We start from the raw sequence: 21,136 nt of genomic DNA on the forward strand, positions 1-21,136 counted from the left end.
TTTTCAACAAAGTCTTCCTCCCACCTTCTTTTTTTGACTTGTTACCCTGTTATCAGATCATTGTGATGCATATTAAGCCTGCCAATCAATACCATCATATACGGGATAACATCCACATAATGCACTACACCAACAATACTCTCTTCACTAACCTGCAATATAATTTGTTCTATTACTGGTATGATAGATATTAACACAGAACTGAGGTACGCAACAAGTTAATTATATGTTATACTCCAAAACATTTAAATAATGACAATTTTACCATTGTTCATTAAACCATTTGCGAACCTAATTTCAATTTTTGCTTCTTAATTCAGGCCACGAAACCTTAATAACAGTGCAAAACAATATACACCAACATCGTACATCAATTCAAATAATAAAACGACATAGTTAATCACAAGGTAATTGGACAGTGCAAAACATGATACAATTAGCCCAAACAATGCTATATCGACCGTCATTAATACCCATAGTCAAAATACACTGAACATGACATTAGCAATATAAAAACCCTAATATGCATATACATACACTACAATTTCGATTTAGACCAAATAGCACAAAATAAGTTGAAGGAAGCAACTCAAAGTCAAAACCTGATGAGATTATGCTGTGTTCCGCAATGAAGCCCCTCCTGATTCGCACTGTTTTCCGCCCGCAGCTTTCGTGTTTTTATCTTTGAGATTGATATGCTGATTTCGTGGGATATTGTTCCGCGCAACAGATGGAGGGTTTTTTTGAGTAGAGTGAAGTGCAGGATTTTGATTTAGGGCATAGTTGACTCATGTTAACGGGGTTAACGTGGGTTTTTTAAAAAAATATTTTATATAACTTCAAAACTTGCTAGCCACAAGATCTGATATCCATCCAATGGTTATAAAATTGGTCTCTAAAGACTCCAAATAAATTAGACTCCACTGAATTTGACTTATAAAAAATAATATGAAAACGTAAATAAATGATTAAAATGATGAAAGCCTAAAAAAATGGAAGGGACTGAAATAATATTTGTGAGAACCGTTTTTCTTTTCTTGTTCCCAACTAATTTCTTTTTATGAACTGTTCCTCTTTTGTTCATGTACATCACAATCCAACTATCCAAGTTTTAAGTTCCCTTTGAGTTTTGTAATGACGGATCAGGTCCAGACTGACTGATCAGATCCAGACCGCTTCCGGGAAGTTTTTACAATTTACTTTAACTCGAATAATATATAAAAAATTAATCTCCTTTTCATGCATATACATCTACTTTTACAAGTCGAAACGTTTCATTGTTCCTAAAATACGGTAACTAGACTCAAGAAATTAGCTGAAGAAGATGCACACAACCAAGGAGATGAGCTAATATTTGGGCAGCAGTTACTACTCCATCCGTCTCACTCACTCGTACTTCCAAGTTATAAACAGGAAGAAAAACAACTGCAGATGAACTAAAGTTACATAATTTCTGCTTCCATTTGTACTCCCGAGTTTTTCTAAAAAGAAAAGCAAGTGAATACAAATGCAATTATAACATAATTTCACCCCAAAATTTTTACTCCAAAAAATAAGATGAAAGTGAAATTTCATTTACTTTTTATTTATATTCACTTACTTTTTCTGCTAAAAAAGTCGGGTGTCGAGCAATCTGTCCCAAAGTTTTGCCGATGATACTTTCACACCTCTTCTCTCTTTCACAACTACTAAGCAAAAGTCGGCAATGCAAAATGCCAAGATCCCATTTTCATACCATTAATGGGAAATTTTTTGGTATACAAAAACTGGTGATGATTTTTTATGTATTTAATACAAATATACACTTGCACATGATACAGCGGGGAAGTAAAGAGAAAGAAAGGAACCGGCACTTTCTTAATTGATTGGAAGGACCATCCGTCTTTTGTTGATTTACATCAATTCATGTCCTTGTCCGCTTCTAGGTTTTCAATGCATGATTTGAGTTTCGTTAATTATTCTCAGTTTCTCACGACATATAAATGGAATCTAACGTCGTTTAAGAATTAAGATCAGTGTAAAACAGGATAAGGTTCGGACCGAACCAGTTAGCTCTCGATGAACTTCAAAAATTGTGTATATGTTTAACAATGTTTAAAAACTCGTCCCCTTGTAAATCTGGGGGCGTTTGAACGGTAGATGAGAATGAGAACGAGGAGTATGAGAATGTGCATTCCAACACACGTGAAGGGGGCAGGTTGGAATGAAAATGACGACGAGGATTATGAGAATGGCATCTCAATGCAAGTGGTACGAATGACACAAACTAACACATTAATTTGAGGTTCTAATTCCCGTTAACTGGATCATTCATCATGAATCAAACGCTTCACTGATTTTACAAGTTGAAACGTTGCGTTGTTCCTAAAATGGGATAATTGTGACTCAATAATTCAGCTGAAAAGGAGGCGCACAACAATGGAGATGAGCTAAGTTTTGGGCACACGTCGCTATGTATTTATTTATACCCCCAGAAGAGAAAGTTCATATTCATACGACTCCAATGTTACTTAATTTGATATAAAATGGAGTACATTAGTACGCTCATGTAATTAACACTTGCATTGAATATGTAGAGATCTATAAAGCCTAAACACACACGCTGCACGTGTCATTCTTGTATTGAATAGCCCTTCCTCTCTGTGGCAGTTAGTACCTGAATCGCGCAAAAGCGGCACCTACAGAGGACTGCTGTACCAAGCTTGTGTTGAATGCTTTACCAGATAGAGAATAAGGTGGTTGTGTAAAGTTGGTTCATTTATTTGGTTTTAGGTGGCCTGTAACATTAATTCAAGTCATGCTATTTATGATTGCTTGACTATAAAGCTCTCCTTGCTGTTTTAAGGTATCCACAGCTCACAGTGGTGAACAAGCAAGCAAGAAAGAAAGAAATGGCTACTAACCCGGGCATTCTCACTGACTGGCCATGGACACCCCTTGGAAGCTACAAGGTTGTATTTCTTTGTGCGTGTGTTTGTAGGGCTGTAAACCAATCGAGCTACTCAATAAAAAACTCAAACTCGATAGGCTCTAGTTAACTCGGTTTTGTAGTAGGAATTGAACTCAGGGTAACTCAAAAAGTGAAAATTTGAACTCTGTAAGAAAATTTTTTATGTGGTTCGTTTACAGCCCTACGTGTGTATGCACTGGAGGAAACATTATAGCTAAATGTAAATATGTGATCATGCATATAATTCTAGAAATTAAGTTTTATCATGACAAACTATATAGTATGTTCTGTTGTTGATATATTTCATATGATATTTGCAGTATGTGGTTTTGGCACCATTTGTGGTTCATAGCATTCACTCGTACATAACGAAGGATGAGAACGAAAGAGACTTGTCCAACTTTCTGATATTCCCGTTTCTTCTGTGGAGGATGCTTCATAATCAGATTTGGATTTCCCTTTCTCGCTACAGAACTGCCAAAGGCAACAACCGGATTGTTGATAGAACTATTGAATTTGAGCAGGTTGATCGAGAGAGAAACTGGTGAGTATGTTACAGAATCACTTTTTTTTTATTTAAACTGTTTTCGGTTTATGAATTGGTCTTGTTACACTACCTAGAACTAACTGGGACTTTTTCACATAGTTAATTGTTGTTGTCTTCACTAAATAAGATTGCATGCTTGAAACAGGGATGACCAAATCTTGTTTAATGGGATACTGTATTATTTGGTTAACTTGACAATGAAAGGAGGGTCTCATCTGCCTTTTTGGAGGACTGATGGTATTCTTATCACAATTCTGATTCATGCTGGACCTGTTGAATTCATCTACTACTGGCTTCACAGAGCATTACACCACCACTACCTCTATTCTCGCTATCATTCTCATCATCATTCCTCTATTGTTACTGAGCCTATTACATGTAAGTCTCTCTCTCTCTCGCCCCCCCCCCCTCCCTCCCTCCCTCCCTCCCTCCCTCTCTCTCTCTCTCTCCCCTCTCCCTCCCTCCCTCCCTCCCTCCCTCCCTCTCTCTCTCTCTCTCTCTCTCTCTCTCTCTCGCGCGCGCGTATATAATGTCAAAAAATGGTTCATTAACAGTACTGATGTAATTTACCATAAAAGTAGTACTAAAGTAGTAAGAGTGACAGAATATGTGTCTTGAGATACATAATAATGTAGCCAATTAAATCTTGTTGCTCCTGCAATGTAATTAACAAGATGTTTTTCAGGAATTTAAATGATTAAATCTGAATCTAGTACTAGTAGTAGCATCATACTCAGATTCAGCTCATCATGCATTTTGCATTCTTGTACCAACTATTTTTCACTATAGTCTGTACTTTATGTTCATGTAAATTAAATACAGTAACAATTATCTGACACACACACACATCTACATGCAGCTGTTATTCATCCATTTGCAGAACACATATCGTATTTTTTGCTCTTTGCAATACCACTGATGACCGCTGCACTGACGGAGACGGGCTCTATCGCTTTATTCCTTTTTTACATAACTTTTGTGGACTTCATGAACAATATGGGACACTGCAACTTTGAGCTTATCCCTAAGAAGCTGTTTTCCATCTTTCCTCCTCTCAAGTACATCATGTATACGCCCTCGTACGTCTCTCTCTCTCTCTCTTTCCTCGTGGTCATGACCAATGAATATAACTTTTGCAGCTGAATCTTCAAGTACTAAGCGTAATCCTAGCTAAATTAAGGGTTCGTGACATACTTCTTGATATTTCTACCTTCTGTAAACCACAACATAATGAGATGTTGCATATGTCAGAAACATTTTAAAGTAATTAAACACTTAAATTGAGAAATTGAAGTGAAGGCACAATTTTTCTTATATCATTCAAATTTAAGGTCATAATCTTGACCTGAGGACTTGGCTTTGTTAGTATTCCATCTAATACTGATCCTGTGATCCATGAATATGGTTTGCATCATAAACAATGTTCTGGATACCTTCTATAAAACGAAGTTTGCAGAATCCTCAGTAAGCCCGAGGTTAAGTGCGTATTGTTTTCTTTCTCTTAAGTTTCTTTTAACACAAAAAACAAAAAAAATTCTTCACTTCTTTTATAGTAGCAGGGAGATTTAAAAAATGCAAATTTTGTTGTGTTACCAACCTTAAACTTCTATTGTACGAAGCATAGGGAGTAGATGGTACTGTGTCATTTTGAAAAATCTGGTACTTATGTTTCGAATGTCGATTTAGTGCACAATTTTTTTTTCTTTTATAATGAGTTGTACAACAGGATAACTTATCATTCTCTACTTGAGCAAATAACTTTATTTTCATTGAACAGGTACCATTCTCTGCATCATACACAATTCCGAACCAACTACTCGCTTTTCATGCCTTTCTATGACTACATGTATGGCACCATGGACAAGTCTACAGACACATTATATGAAACTTCACTCAAAAGAGAGGAGGAGTCTGCTAATGTGGTACATCTGACACATCTGACCACACCAGAATCTATTTATCATCTTCGTGTTGGATTCGCCTCTTTAGCATCAAAACCCCAGAGTACTTCACAGTGGTACATGTGGTTAATGTGGCCTGTGACATTCTGGTCTATGATTGTTACATGGTTTTACGGTCAAACATTTGTTATTGAGAGGAATATATTCAAAAATCTGAACTTGCAAACATGGGCTATTCCAAGATACAGCATACAAGTATGTTAATTTCCTGAAACAATATCATTGTCAGAGAAACACTGTGTATTATTGAAAGTTAATTTCTAATGTTCTGATATACTTATGCAGTACACTACAGTCAAGCAAAGAGAGAGTATCAATTGTTTGATTGAAGAGGCGATAGTTGAAGCTGAGAGAAAAGGAATTATGGTTTTAACTTTAGGCCTTCTTAATCAGGTGAGTTCTCTTCACAAATGGTACTTTGTTCAATTGATTGATTTCAGCAATAATAATTCAGTGCAAATGCATTGTAGGGAGAGGAGATGAACAGCAATGGTGAGCTTTTTATACGAAGGAATCCTAAGCTAAAAGTGAAGTTAGTTGATGGGAGTAGCCTAGCAGTTGCTGTTGTTCTGAATAGCATTCCAAAGGGAACGACTCAAGTCGCCATTAAAGGCAACTTATCCAAGGTCTCCAATTCCATTGCCATTGCTTTGTGTCGCAGAGGTGTCCAGGTAAGTGACATTACTATAGTATAAAGGGACGTACTAAGACTAGCTAATATTTTTTATTATTAAAATTATTTGCTAGAGCTGTTGAGGCAGTGATTGCATTGCTCCAGGTATTTATTTCCTGCGAATATGGTTATAAAAGGCTCACGGAAACGTGTGATTCTGAGACTCAAAAGAATTTGGTCCTTTCAGATAGTTCTTCTCAGCAGGTAATTTTACACTCTGCATAATAGTTAATACCACAAATAAACTATTATGCAATGACCTGTAGTGATGGAGATTTATGCTTTTGCGGTTTTGAATTTGTAGATATGGTTAGTGGGAGATAAATTGGGAAAGAAAGAACAGATGAAGGCCTCAAAGGGAACATTATTCATCCCTTTCTCTCAGTTTCCCCCAAAGAAATTGCGCAAAGATTGCTTCTACTGCAATATTCCAGCAATGTCTGCTCCAGTGCATCTCCAGAATCTGGACTCTTGTGAGGTAAACGTCGTTAATTCAAACATACCCTCTTCTCATATTTTAGAAAACTAGAGTTTTCTAAAATTTTGTGGAACTTTTGTGTAACAGAATTGGTTGCCAAGAAGGGTGATGAGTGCATGGCGTATAGCTGGAATAGTGCATGCATTAGAAGAATGGAATGTACATGAATGTGGCAATATGATGTTCAGCATCGAAAAGATTTGGAAAGCTACTCTTGAGCATGGGTTTCGTCCCCTCCCAGTGCCCACATAATTGATCAACTGCAAGTATGCAAGTGCTCGAGTATGCGCTTATGTTCTTAGAACAAATTTCATCTTTCAGAGCAAGTGATGCAATATTCGACTGTACTATAAATATTTTAGATGTTGTATAATTATGCTGAATCGCTTCTATATCAGTCAATCATATATGTAACTTACTTGAAGTAGCTCTTCAATAAACATGTAAACTTGCAATTAGTCTGAATGTGTATTTATATATGATTCTAATACTTATCAGCTTCATGAATTTAGTGATACATTAGCGATATGAAAATTAGTAAGAAAATCATTTTAAGCTGAAGCTCATGTGAAAAAATTAGCGATATCTAAGATTAGTCCCGGTTATTTTTTAATCCCGATTTCGTCACTGCGGACAACAGATATAGAAGGGAAAGTAACAGTCTGAAACAAGGAATAAATTAAAATATATGTTTGTGTTTGGATTTACCTAGTAGTAGCAGGTCTGTTACTTTAGGGCATGTGCCAAGTGGTCCGCTCACAGTGATAGATGAATAGTGAATAAGTGTAGTACTATTTACTGACTAACCACCATCTTCATTATTTGGAAGAAATTTTGTGGACTAGCTTGTTACATGCTTCATTATTGTCATAAATTTCCACAAATGTGAAAAAAAAAAAGTTCCAAGAAAAAAGAAGCAACTTCGGAGGTAAATTAAAGATGTTGGCAGATCGTCGAATAGAACAAAGCTATAGAGGTTAGAAAGTGAATAAATAAAGAAAGCTTGAAAAAATTCGTAGAATTCAAAGAGATGTTTAATGATGTGCACATTGTGCTGCAATCTGCATAGTTAAGTACATAGTTTTTGACCTCACTTGCTTTAAACAACTATTACAAGCTTTGTCACCACTGTATTGTTTGTTTAAGTAGGCTATCAGATCATGCATTTTTGCTTTTAACATAGAGCAAGGAAAACAAGGTGTAATTAGAAACTGGGAGCAAGAACAGATGGCTTCGAGCCCGGGATTGCTTACTGACTGGCCATGGAAGTCACTAGGAAACTTCAAGGTGTGTGTCAGACTGTCACTGCATTTTGTGTTTGTGCAGATCCTTGTGCTTATTAAAGATTTGTTTAAATGATGTTTTTTTTTTTTTGGTGAAGTATGGACTGTTGGCACCATTTGTGGCTCATAGCATTTATTCATTTGCCACAAAAGACATTGGAGAAAGAAACTACTTCAACTTTCTCATTTTCCCATTTATATTGTTCCGAATGCTTCAGAGCCAGCTCTGGATTTCCTACTCCCGCTACAGAACTGCCAAGAACCGGATTGTTGACAGGAGCATCGAGTTTGAGCAAGTTGATAGAGAGCGGGATTGGTAAGGCATTCATAAACGTACTAATTGTCAATTGGTTTTGTATACAATTAGTATTGTGGCAATATAATCAAGGGGGGATATGAATGATATAGGGATGATCAAATGTTGATGGTGGGACTTTTATACTATATGATTAGTCTGGTGGATCCAGAAGTTGCCAAAGTTCCTCTCTGGAGAACAGATGGTTTGATCATCACAATTTTGCTTCACATTGGTCCTATCGAGTTCATCTACTATTGGCTTCACCGCGCACTTCACCATCACTATTTGTACACTCGCTACCACTCTCACCACCACTCTTCTATTGTCACCGAGCCCATTACAGGTAGATCAGAACTCTGAGATTTGATATCTACAAGGTTAAAATAGCTGTTTAGCCTGCACTTGGGTACAGTAACCTGATTTGACTTTTGTGAAATTTGGCAGCTATTGTTCATCCATTTGCAGAGCATATCGCGTACCTTGTGCTATTTGGAGTTCCAATGGTGACAACAAATTTGACAGGCACTTCCTCACTGGTTTCTCTGTTCGGTTACATCATTGTCTTCGACGTGTTAAACAACATGGGACACTGCAATTTTGAGTTCATACCCTCATGGCTTTTCACAGCATTCCCACCACTTAAATACTTGTTATATACACCATCATTCCATTCTCTTCACCACACCCAATTCAGGACAAATCTATCACTTTTCATGCCCATTTATGACTACGTATATGGAACGTTTGACAAGTCTAGTGACGTTTTGCACGAAACATCCCTGGAAAGGCAAGAGGACTCTGCAGATGTTGTTCATCTGACACATTTTACAACTGTGGACTCAATCTATCATCTCCGTTTAGGCTTTGCTTCTGTCGCCTCCAAACCTCAGAAGTCGACATGGTACTTAAGGCTATTGACGCCGCTCACATGGTGGTCCATGATAATGACTTCTTTCTTTGGACAAACAGTCATTTCTGAGAGGAACAGATTTAAAGATCTCAAGCTACAATCATGGGCCATTCCAAGATTTAAGTTCCAAGTAAACTTCTTATCCTCTTCTTAGTCTTAAGGGTTTCTAAACCTACTACTGATCAAAATTCTTGTTCAATTCTTACACAGAATTTGAATTTATATATGTGCAGTACTTTTGGAAGTGGCAAAGGAACACTGTAAGAGGCCTGATAGAAAATGCCATACTAGAAGCTGATGCAAGGGGAATAAAAGTGCTTAGCCTAGGCCTATTGAACCAGGTAATAATCTACTCTGTCCAAACCTACAGTTTTTGATTTGCACAAAATCTATCTAAAATTCTAAACTGATGAACAATATTGTCAACAATCTGGACTCGTTTTCTTTACAGGATAGAGAGATTAACCGAAATGGAGGTTTCTACGTTGAGAAATACCCTGAGCTTAATGTGAAGATTGTGGACGGAAGTAGTCTGGCCATTGCTATTGTCCTCAACAACATTCCAGAAGGAACAAGAGAAGTGCTCCTGAGGGGTAAACTTACGAAAATTGTTTATCCGATGATTTCAGTTATTTGTCAGAAGGGAATTAAGGTGGCCACCGTATACGAAGATGAATACTTGATGCTCAAAGATCATATGAAGTATCACCATAATCTTGTGCTTTCTAGAAGTTATGATCAGAAGGTATGGCTGGTCGGAGAAGGATTGACGGATGAAGATCAAGCCAAGGCACCGAAAGGAACAGTGTTTATTCCTTATACAGTGCTTCCTCCAAAGAAAGCTCGCGATAACTGTTTTTACCATCACATACCAGCAATGCTCATTCCTGCCTCGGTTGAAAATGTGGACTCTTGTGAGGTTAGTAATTTTACGCAATCTTATCCAGATGCACGACAACTTCTAATGCACTGCAACCTTTTATTCATATAACAGAACTGGTTGCCCAGAAGAGTGATGAGTGCTCCGCGAGTCGCTGGAATGGTGTATGCTCTGGAAGGATGGACTGAACATGAATGCGGCGACAGAATTCTGGACATCGGAACAGTTTGGGAAGCTGCCCTTAAACATGGATTCAGACCTCTCTCTGTTCCTTACTAATCCATCAAGTCTAGTAAATATTTAACAACATAAAGTAGTTGATGCACTATTATAATTTAGTCTGTAACATCAATAAAAAGAGGCAAAGTAACCTCTATGTAGAAGTTATCATGTAAAGTATCGTTCTTTTGTGAGATTATGAGGGCTAAAATGTAGTAATATACAAGTTCAGACGCGTCACAAGCATCGTCTACATCTGCAACACTTTTAATTCAATTCATGCACATTCTACAATCTCTTCACAGTTGGTTTACCTTAATGTCCCCTCGAGTGAAACAAGCCTTTACTGCTTCGAAAACTTCTAGAATAGGCCTAGCAGCATCGATCTGTGAGCAATAAGATATCAATGACTGCAACAGAGGAACCTTAATATCTTTAGCCCGAAATGATACAACATACCTTCCTAACTTTTCCCTTGGCCTCGTAATGCTCAATTACTGGAAGACTTGATTCCATGAAAACCTTGAACCGCTTTTTTATAGTTTCAATATTGTCATCTTCTCTTCCCTTTACAAATACAGATGAACTTAAAAAGCGTCTAATGTACACTACTATCATTAAAAACTAAAGAGAAAATTCATCTAATGTGCATGGTTTATGCAAGGAGAATCATTTATATGCAATTTTATATGATAATAAAACAAAAAAATTACAGAGATTAGTATGCAAGTAGGATTTCCAATATTTCTAATTAATTTTGTTATGTATTATATAGAGCAGTGTTGTGAAATTCGCCAACAAAAAGAGCATACTTCGCAAAGCCAAAATAAGCACGCGCTCTTTCGCCAAAAAAGAGAGGGTAAAAATCATTTTTTTGTGAGTGAGTGTATTTGAATAAACCTTAATACAAACTACAAAATCATCACAACCATGTGTTATATGCAATCCAGTAGTCTGTGTGACTGGCGATGCCTGCAATTTTAAGTGCTGTAGTAGAACGACAACTGGTGATATGTGCTACTATCACTATGACGATGATTTGCAGCTACTTTATAGAGTTTGTAATAGAACATGATCCTATATACATTTGTTTCAACATAGTTTTGTACTACTATTGTTAGTTCAAATAGTTAGAGATGTAATAATATGTGGCATAGCCTCAAGTGCAGGAGAAGTAGCTCAAAACATCAGTCAACCACGTTTAACAACTAAAGTGCTTCAAGATCATGCAGTTGGATTTTGGGCCATCAATTCTCTTTGTATTAATCATCTTTGTCCTCGAGGGGCAAAGATGACGCTCCATGGATTGCGCTTAAGGTACTTGCGGATGAGTATGATAAATTCATAAAACAGTTCTCTAACACCAGAAACAACACACAAATTATCCAGACTAAGGTCTTGTCCTTCTTACACATTATTTCTGTCCACAACAGCATCTCGTTCTAAACTTTTTTTCCTTCTTTTTTTAGTGTTTTCTTTATAAAGGGCATTCTTCCTTTTAGACATATTGTGTGGGTTAGTGCAAGATATTACGAGGTCTTTTGTCAAATTGAAGCTCACGCATCATGGCAACTTCTTGACTCACAAACCTTTTACAAAAGCGTGAAGTGCAGTAAGCACACTTTTCACAACACTGATTTAGTGAAGGTTTATTGTAACACATATAAGGTCCATTACCGAACCTGTTTCGTCATTTAATTATAATTGTGGATTATTATCAGGATATGTATATTACCAATTAAGATTTGTAATCTATATCTTGAGGAATTTCATTTGTTCATTTTGTTGCAGGTTCTCCATTTCAGCAGTTATCTTCACCTTAAACATTTCTGCAGATTCCTTTATTTCTGTGCAATGAATATACAGGCTTACATTAAAATAAATGTATGCATATGCAAATCATTTTGTTAACCTGGTTTCGGCTTAAGAGGCGCTTCTGCATCTCTTCTTCCGAGCATTCAAAAAAGAGGACGAATTCTGGTTCAATTCCAGTCTGTAACATTTAAACTGTAAAAATTTATACCATAAATTTATACGCACACAAATGTATGGCAAACTAATTATTTATTGGATGCATAAAAAACTTACAAAAGCCTCAAATGCTGCCCGGTTTTCCTCATTGCGAGGAAATCCATCAATCAGAAACTTGTCATTACGATTTTCCAGCATCGCTTGTTCTAGGAGCTTGATAGTTAACTCCGAGGGAACGATCTTTCCCTCCTTGATCATGTCCTTAATCACGAACCTGAAAGCGGATAACAGGGTAATTAGAATCCAAGCCAAAATTAGCTTTTGTTTTTACAAGAAAATTATGGCACATTCCTCAATATTAACTCGATCTATCAGAATTCTGCACTGAAATTATGGTTTTCAGCACCAACCCAGAATTATCAAGCATCCCTCACCAAGAAATCATACAGTACATAGTTACTAGATTTTACTACTTTTTAAAATCAATACACTGTAGGGTGTAGAATCCACATGAGATTTTATCTAATAGTATCTGTATTGTATACAACAACTCTCTAAGAAGCAATGAGAACCCATATGAAAGCAAGAATCGTATACAGCATGAGCTAAACAAAATCGCTTTGTTTCCTCCTACTTTTTAACTAGTGATATATGCAAATCTCTGGTCTAAAAGTTAAAAAAGATAAATTACCCATTTTCAGAACCAGACTTCATTTCTTCTCTGAGAAGATCACCAGCACTAAGATGAGTGTAACCAAAGTGTTGAACAATATATCCACACTGGGTACCCTTCCCACTGCCCGGGCCTCCTGCTCGGGTTAAAAATACATATGTCAGAACTAAGAAATAATGATAAAACAATGGAGGAGAAAACAAATAAACTGAGGTGTTAAAGAATGAGCCTTCAAAATCTAGAGAATATCGATAAGCAACCCTCATAACTCAGATAAGTCTAAACTCCACTAAATGCTATATTGAACTTAGGTCATGTTATTTTCAAGGGATTATAATCCCTAGATAATTACCTTAATCTCTAAATTTGAAGGATTATAATCCCGTGGAATTAGATGTCAATCATCTTTTTGATTCATTTTTATGGGATTACCAATACCTTCTCTCACAAGAAATTATAATTTCACAGAAATGAACTAGAAAGATGATCTGAATATGAATTCATGGATTATAATCCTTATATTTGAGATAAATAAGATAATAATCCAGGGATTATAATCCATTTAAACAAACATGTACCGTTATGTTTAATTTGAGATGAACAAACTGACATATTAGAAATGACTATTCAGAAACCAGAACAATTGACAAGCAACTTTAAGGAATAAGATAACATTCGAATTGCAGTCAAAGCTTGAATTGAGCTAATAATACTCTGAGCTAATCAGTAAGATCAATGAACTTCAAAAGTTAAAGGTTCGACAAATTGATTCAAAAGTTCAGGCAAAACCATACTTCACAAACAGAATGAGTTTTTAAGTCGAAGTTCTGTAATATTAGGTGCTTCCTGAACCATTTTCCCTGTAGGCTCAAAGAAGCACTAAGTAGGGGTACAATAAACTGGGGGTAGAAGCAAAAAACATGTGAATGAGTAAGAAACTCACTTCAACAAATTCAGAATGATAGTACACAGAAATCCACTGTTTATGAAAATGGAAATTGCGCAAAAATCATCATACAATTTTATTTCACTTTACGGGATTGGACATTATACAATTTAAGCATGTTGAAATGATGACTAGGCTCCAAAATTTATGAGAACATACATGGACTGTTTTCAGTTTCCTATGAATGCAAATAATACTAATAAATGTCAGTTAATACAAATCTGTCCTCCATTAAAAAGTTGAGCTCTAATAGGAACCGAACAAAGCCACATACAACTCTCCAAATTAAGAAAGCAACAATGTTTCAATTTAAATAGTATCATAACTGAACACATTGTGAAACTTTGTGTAAAATATGACATAAAGTTTCTTACCCAGAACAAAAACAATGGTGACCTTCTTATTAGCTAGGGCACTTTTATTTGCCTCCTGCAATCAGCAATAAATTAATGCCACTGGATCAGACCTAAATAGAGTGTATATAAATCAAACAACAAGTAATAGGTTATAAGGAAAGTGCCCGAAACTCTCTTAAAAATCATGGTTTGTATTAAAGGTAATTTCAATGCCTAAATGGCTTGTTCGGGATAATTTGGAAAGAGGACAATGAACTCCAGAGTCCAGTTTTCTACTACTGGTATGAATCTGCATTCTCTAACTTGAATATATAGTCTGTTTCAACAGTTTTAGAGAACTAAAAAGATAAAGGGAATGATCTAGTAAGATGTTGCTATTTTCTCAAAATTTTTACAGGTATAATTTATTGTAATTGTTACTAATCCGAAAAAAAAAAAAAACTGAAGCTCCCAACTTTTCTTCCTACGTCTTAAAATTTTATTTCCAACGTGCAAGCCACTGATTTAGTGCCAAATTGATTGGAAGAAACTACAAATTTTCCAAGAAAATGGACCAGATATCATACACTTATCATTTGTAAGACATGCACTAGAGTTTGACGTAAATCCTTTCTCCTGGGATACCGTTTTGAAATAGTGGAACGATTAAGCAATACCTTGTTGGGTGAATCAACCACGGTCGCCATGTGCAAATGATTTACGGCTCTATATTAAATCTGCAAAAAGACTATGAACCTTTTTAAACACAAGGCCTTCAGATTAACTCATTCCTTTTCCACAATGCTATTGTTTATTCACTCTAAACAAGTGCCCCAAGATAGAACAATCCCGTATTAAGATGAATTCAATACTTGATCAATGTCATCAGAAAGGCAGACGATAAATAGTGTGCGAGATATGTATACACGTGAGTAAAAATAGTCGATCGTTTTTAAATCCATGATGAAGCCCTTGTAAGAAACATAAAATCAGATCAAATATGAAGGAACATAAAAATGCAAAAATTAACTAACTCATACAAATCATAAACAACATGAACAAATGCATTGCAACACTTCATAAAATCATTACATATAACAATTTCAAAGGAAAACATCAAGTAGCATGTAACAACTTTAAGAGCAGTAGCCTGATTACACACAACTTGATCAATGGAATGTATCTAAGAAATCAATCATAAACGAAGTTTTAAAGAAATTAATAGGCGCATAATACTAATTGCGAATTAAAATTTAAAACAAAATGCTACATGAAAATGTAAGAAAGAGTTTAGAAGCTAACATTTGGAAGAGGTTAGAGATCCGGAGAAACAAACAATTTCGGTGGTTGTCTTCGTTATATACGTATCTGTTTAGTGTGCCTTCCTCGTAACACATGCGGGTGATTGTTTCTTTTGTGCATTGAACAATTTTTATTTGAAAAAGAATTTTAAATAACTTTTTAACTATCCCGTTAAAATACAAGGGTCCTAGTCCCTCAACTGGTCGTCAAGGACGGGTTATTTAACACACACTTTCAAAACCGTTGGATCTCTATTTCAAGGGTCCAGATTAAAACTTCGTTTTTTTAAGTATCCGCTATAATTTTCCGCGGATAGGGAAAGTCCCTATCCGCGGAAACCCTATCCGCGGAAAATTTCCGCGGATAGGAACTTTCCCTATCCGCGGAAAATTATAGCGGATACTTAAAAAAACAACAAGTTCCAATCCAACCCTTAAAATTAGGTTTCATGTTACAGCGGCACGGGCATGCCAGACTGGGCATGCCTTTTGTCCATTTGGCATGCTTTTTTACTAATTTTTTATATAAATAATAAAATTTATATAAATATTATATCTTATAAATATTGAAAATTTTAAATTTAGTCCAACTTCATAGTTAAATATTAGATAAACTACTAATATAAGTTAGTACTGTATTAAGTTCTGTTCTTAATATTTACTAACTTTTGTTATATTTGTAAGTGCATTTTAGTATCAATTATGTAATCATGCAGCAGTTTTTGCTATATTTAATGGAAAATGGTATGCCATTTGGGCATGCCTTTTTGTAAAATACATGCAAGTGAGAACTGCTGTGACATGTACCCTACTTAAAATACAGATCTGATAGTAATGGAGTTGTGTGTTAGATAAAATCTCCATGACAATCGATTTTCATGGACCAAAATCCAAAATACAAATATGTCAAGATCAAAAATGTCGTATAAAAAAGTAAATATATACTATATTCCATTATTCATTATAAACTTTTATTATACTTCTTTATAATTATTATATCATTAAAAAGATTCAAAAAATATTTATTATTAGTATCTTTAGGATTGTGATACACCGAGAATACTATTGCCCTGTCATTAGAATAATGAAAACTAAAAATATGAAATATCTGTGTATAAAAAAACACAAAGTATATACTATTGAAAAAGTATATACTGACCGAAACAAAAACAAAAGCGGTACTGGTTGGCTGTGAATAAACACAATCAGATGACATACCAGATCGACACTTGAGTCAGTCTCCGACTTTCTAGGAAGGTGGCCTAAACATAAAATTTTAAATCAGACGATGCCATCACTTATATCTTGTCACGCATTCTCCAACTTCGTTTTCTCCAAAAACCACTTGCCCATCTCGCCCATCTGCAACAACAATCTTTCTACCTTGTCATCTCGCTTCTCTGTCTCCTCTGCTTCACTTCCCTTGCAGAGGTACCCAAATTTATTATCTGATTTGTCTTTGTGTGTTCTGCTTTTATGTTTTTATTTACGTTTCATCACTCTGTTCCTTTTAATTACTGTAATATAATCGCAAGTCTTTGGTTAATTTTTTGTGCTTCTGTTATAACCTGCATTAGTATAATCCATGTTGTCGATATTCTCAGTGTGTGTTATGATTCTCTTTTAATTGCTGTGAGTGCTGCATTCTATTTTAACTATGAAACTTGCGCTCTAAATTATAGAGAAAATTAGAAATTAAGAAAATGTAGTTAAGCCCATATAAATGCAATCCAGGTATCTGAAATTGGTCCATAATGACGCCGTATAGTTGAAAGTATTTGGGTGTTTAGGCTTCAAGGGTAATGAAGAAGTTAGAGGGAGTAAGAATTTTTGTGTTTTAGCGCTTAAGTAGGATACTTTAATGGGGATTAAGAAATAGTGTTACACAAACACGGACTGATAACTTATCAGTGATAAGAGTTTTTGCATCATGAACGATATGTGTCAGAGTTCTATTTATGTGAAGGACCAATAGAAGATGGGAGAACCACTTATAAAAGAGTTGAGGAAATACATAGTTGTACATCTCCTACCATCTTCCCCAGATAATGTCAAGTAATTTTGGCCACTTGAATAAAAACATTAGTTCTTGCTTCAATGCTCCGCTTTTTATATTTTAAGATCAAATATGTTTCACATGTCAACAAGTAAATGGTCCACCGGAAATTCAACCTTAGGTTTCAAACAAAATTAATGAATTCTTTAGAAGGCTAGGAATGCAAGTAAATATAATCTATATTTAAATATAACCATGTCCAGGAGTATATATGTAAATACATCTAAGGCTGGAAGTCGTAACTAATTTTACTTTGCTTTGCTTTGTTGAAATCTCTGTTTTATAAACAACCAGCTAAGAAAGCAAATAAACCACCTCAGCCTTTAACTTTCAGGACCGCCTACCAGAAAGATCAAGTAACATAAAATTAAAAATGTGAAAAAGAGGTCTAAACTATACCGAAACTAGTACGGTTTTTTAGGCTAGTTCATCATTTTGTTAGGATGAATGTCTTTAAATCATACCCATATAATGAGTACTCCCTGAAACAAAATGCTTATAAAGATATGGTCTGAGTTCTATATGACTACATTCACTGTTTCACATGTAGCTGTATATAGTACTGTGTGAGATACTAAATTGAAGTTAATCCTCAAGTTTTATGTTTCCATAGCTACACAAGCCTTTTTATCTTACAAATATATTACAAGCAAATAACAATTGACCAGATTTCCAAGGGTATGAGGGATGGCTGTTCTTTTAGGTAGTAAGTATTGAGGTTGCTGTTTCAGAATTCATATCCTTGGGCCGTATAGCCTTTCGTCTACTATCATAAATTTTGTTGCAATGGAAACGTAAACTGTGTTGATGTTGTCCTCTTGATTGTACTTCAGTGAGATTTTTCTACATGTATTATTTTTACATGACCCAGACAAGCACACTGCAGTGAATGAGTTTTGAATATTTAATTTAATGTTTTTAATTGAAAAGACAAATTGAGTTCCTTTAAGAAAACTAGTTAAATGATCTTTGCCAAATATTTATAATAATATTTCTGTGTTTATAGAGGAAGCAGGTTGGAAGAAAAATACAGTATTCTCCATCAGTCTGAATGCCCATGTTTTCGTCTTCCTCGTTCTGTTACCTCATTCCTCTTTTTGACATGTATATATAATATACAAATGAGTTTTATATTTGCTATAAGAGGAGTGTTTCTACGATGGCAAATTAATCATTTTCTATTGCAAGATCAAGCACTAAGCTCCTATACTGTTGTGTATGCACATAATTCTACGCTAAGAACAGCTTTCTTTTTTCAATGCAGCACATCTTCACAATTAATTCATGCTCCTCTGGAAGCAATACTATTTGATATTGATGGAACACTTTGTGACTCGGATCCTATCCACTACCATGCCTTCGTGGAGATGCTTCAAGAGGTTACTTTCTAGTCCTGATATCAAGCCAACAGTGTTCTACTGAAATTATCTACGTAATATAAACAAATAACATATGAACACGCTACAGGTAGGTTTTAATGGGGGAGTACCCATAAGTGAAGAATTCTTTGTAGAGAATATCAGTGGAAAACATAATGAGGAGCTCTCCCATCTCCTGTTACCGGACTGGGAATTTGGAAAAGCTATGCAATTTATGGATGATAAAGAAGCATTGTTTCGAAAGTATGTCATACCAAACAAGTTTAAGTTTATTTTAATGATCCTATGTTCCCTTTGTATTCCCTACACTTACCAAGAGAAGCCAATTCTGATAGACTTCATTTTACTAAGTTGAGCAGGCCTGAGTCAGAGGGAAGTTCAGGTAGATATTTTCCTAATGAACATTGAGATGATAGTTAAGCCCACATCAAGAATTTAGTATTCCTCTTTGTTTTTATTGTGAAATAGATTTGTAAAGTAGCTACAGTTGAGTTTATATTCTGGTAGAATTGATTCTATTTAGTACCAGAGCTTATATTTAAGTTTCCTATTCTGTCTTCGTATCAATTTGTTTTTCCTTATATGTGACAATAGGTTACACAGTCATGATAATTTTTGTTGTTGACTTAATCAGATTGGCAGGCACAGAACTAAAACGTTTAGATGGCCTAGATAAGTTGCTCAAATGGATTGAGGACCGTGGCTTAAAACGAGCTGCAGTTACTAATGCTCCAAAACCAAATGCTGAGATGATGATCACGAATCTGGGCCTATCAGACTTCTTTGAGACAGTAGTCCTTGCCGAGAACTGCGAACGCGCAAAACCTTACCCTGACCCCTACTTAAAGGGTCTAGAAACACTCAATGCCTCCCCTAAGAACACAATCGTTTTCGAGGTGCAAGTCATTCAAACAAAATACTTGACTTGGTAATTGCTTATGATTGTTGTAAATGTCTGACTTGGTTATTTTGTATTTATTTAGGATTCCATTTCGGGAACTAAAGCTGGGGTTGCAGCTGGAATGGCAGTCGTAGCTGTTGGTATAAGAAACCCCGAAAAGTTACTGATAGAAGCTGGAGCAACTTATGTTATTAAGGACTATAATGATCAAAAACTGTGGAATAGCTTGGAAGAGATGAGCACAAAGGCACAATAGAAGGTACTGCTGGAAATACATAATTTACAAAATTTGATAGTAATATTTAAAAATGATCCGAGGTCTGCCTTTATAGTGGATTCCCATCAAGTGGCAATTCTCACATTACTTGTCATGTTCGAACATCAATCTGTTTGGTTAAACAGAATTTATTATATATATAAACTATACGATTACATTTGGCCTATTGTGAAGCGCAACTTCAGTTCATAAGCTAATTAGAAACATCTCTTCTGGTAAAGTTCCTTCAACACTAGCATCTTTGTTTATAAGTGCCAGTGAATTCAGCAAGTCCCAAATGCCAACCTCTTTTAATGGGGACTGAACAAGAAATTGATCTGATCAATTAAAAATATCTATTTCTACCAAATAAATTATATTAGGAGCAATTGGAACTCATTTTTTATGTAACAAATATGGCTTATAGCCTTACAAATGACTCTCGGGGTGAGCTAGGATCGAACGCAAGACTTGGGACAATAGAAGATACGCTTAGTCACTGTGAGCTATCCAACCGTCTGAAGTGTGAAAGAGGTAGAAGAATGTAAAGAAATTTCATGATCAATGTAAAAGGAGGACCACAAAAGCTTGAGCATTCTTTGTATGGCTGGGCCAGACTATCTTTCTTGGAAATATCAAGTATCAGAGGCCTTAACTGGGCCAAGATGTTTGTTGGCCCAATACTTATTGGGCACTTTGTTTAAGTCGAGATAGTTTCTGAATTTGACGCTGTGGTGCATCTTTCTGCATGCAATTCGATTATGAACAAGTTCTTTTATCATCATTCGGTATGTAGTGATTGATTTATTATTGTCAAGATTGAAATGAAGTATCTCAATCGCTCACAATCATATCAAATTTTCAACTTGTGCTGCAACAATATAATATAAAAATCTTCAACAAGTAGTTTTGGTTAAAACTTAAATCAACGTGCATGCATGTTATTGAATATGAAAGCGAACGGGTCATCTGTAAATTGTATCGTAAATCCACTTTAACATCTAATCGTAAATTAACATTCACTGCATCTTGTACATAAAAATGGCATTCTAGTGACGTGATTTAGTCATAGTGCTATCAGTTTAATGTTAAAAATTTAGAAGGTGCGGGTAGGTTTAG

At 35.5% G+C, this 21,136-nt stretch overlaps 4 protein-coding genes across 5 annotated transcripts; 3 read left to right on the forward strand and 1 right to left on the reverse strand.

Annotated features, from left to right (window-relative positions):
- Positions 1-2,626: 2,626 nt before the first annotated feature.
- Positions 2,627-7,112, forward strand: LOC108193835 (very-long-chain aldehyde decarbonylase CER1-like). Its single transcript, XM_017360665.2, has 11 exons — positions 2,627-2,735; positions 2,846-2,951; positions 3,271-3,494; positions 3,643-3,875; positions 4,357-4,576; positions 5,275-5,653; positions 5,744-5,851; positions 5,929-6,129; positions 6,237-6,335; positions 6,436-6,609; positions 6,697-7,112. The coding sequence occupies exons 2-11, from the start codon at positions 2,892-2,894 to the stop codon at positions 6,859-6,861; spliced, it is 1,863 nt and encodes a 620-aa protein (XP_017216154.1). The 5' UTR covers positions 2,627-2,735; positions 2,846-2,891; the 3' UTR covers positions 6,862-7,112.
- A 433-nt stretch (positions 7,113-7,545) lies between these two features.
- LOC108193604 (very-long-chain aldehyde decarbonylase CER1-like) lies at positions 7,546-10,393 on the forward strand. 2 transcript variants are annotated; one of them, XM_017360326.2, is made up of 7 exons: positions 7,546-7,896; positions 8,111-8,208; positions 8,301-8,533; positions 8,635-9,230; positions 9,334-9,441; positions 9,552-10,019; positions 10,095-10,393. In XM_017360326.2, exons 1-7 carry the CDS (start codon positions 7,837-7,839, stop codon positions 10,257-10,259), a joined length of 1,728 nt encoding a protein of 575 aa, XP_017215815.1. In that variant the 5' UTR covers positions 7,546-7,836; the 3' UTR covers positions 10,260-10,393. The 2 variants fall into 2 exon arrangements, with proteins under 2 accessions (XP_017215815.1, XP_017215813.1); XM_017360324.2 differs by having other exon boundaries at positions 7,551-7,896; positions 7,991-8,208.
- Positions 10,394-10,461: 68 nt separating this feature from the next.
- On the reverse strand, positions 10,462-15,496 carry LOC108193607 (UMP-CMP kinase 3). The gene is made up of 8 exons (XM_017360332.2): positions 15,427-15,496; positions 14,802-14,861; positions 14,164-14,218; positions 12,862-12,979; positions 12,288-12,444; positions 12,112-12,192; positions 10,659-10,766; positions 10,462-10,585 (listed from the first exon to the last, which is right to left on the reverse strand). The coding sequence occupies exons 2-8, from the start codon at positions 14,829-14,831 to the stop codon at positions 10,499-10,501; spliced, it is 636 nt and encodes a 211-aa protein (XP_017215821.1). The 5' UTR covers positions 14,832-14,861; positions 15,427-15,496; the 3' UTR covers positions 10,462-10,498.
- Positions 15,497-16,596: 1,100 nt separating this feature from the next.
- Positions 16,597-20,193, forward strand: LOC108193606 (haloacid dehalogenase-like hydrolase domain-containing protein Sgpp). Its single transcript, XM_017360327.2, has 5 exons — positions 16,597-16,856; positions 18,746-18,860; positions 18,949-19,103; positions 19,495-19,756; positions 19,844-20,193. Exons 1-5 carry the CDS (start codon positions 16,714-16,716, stop codon positions 20,015-20,017), a joined length of 849 nt encoding a protein of 282 aa, XP_017215816.1. The 5' UTR covers positions 16,597-16,713; the 3' UTR covers positions 20,018-20,193.
- Positions 20,194-21,136: the final 943 nt, after the last annotated feature.

Source organism: Daucus carota, chromosome 7, assembly GCF_001625215.2.
Source record: "Daucus carota subsp. sativus chromosome 7, DH1 v3.0, whole genome shotgun sequence".
In the NCBI taxonomy this organism is placed as follows: domain Eukaryota; kingdom Viridiplantae; phylum Streptophyta; class Magnoliopsida; order Apiales; family Apiaceae; genus Daucus; species Daucus carota.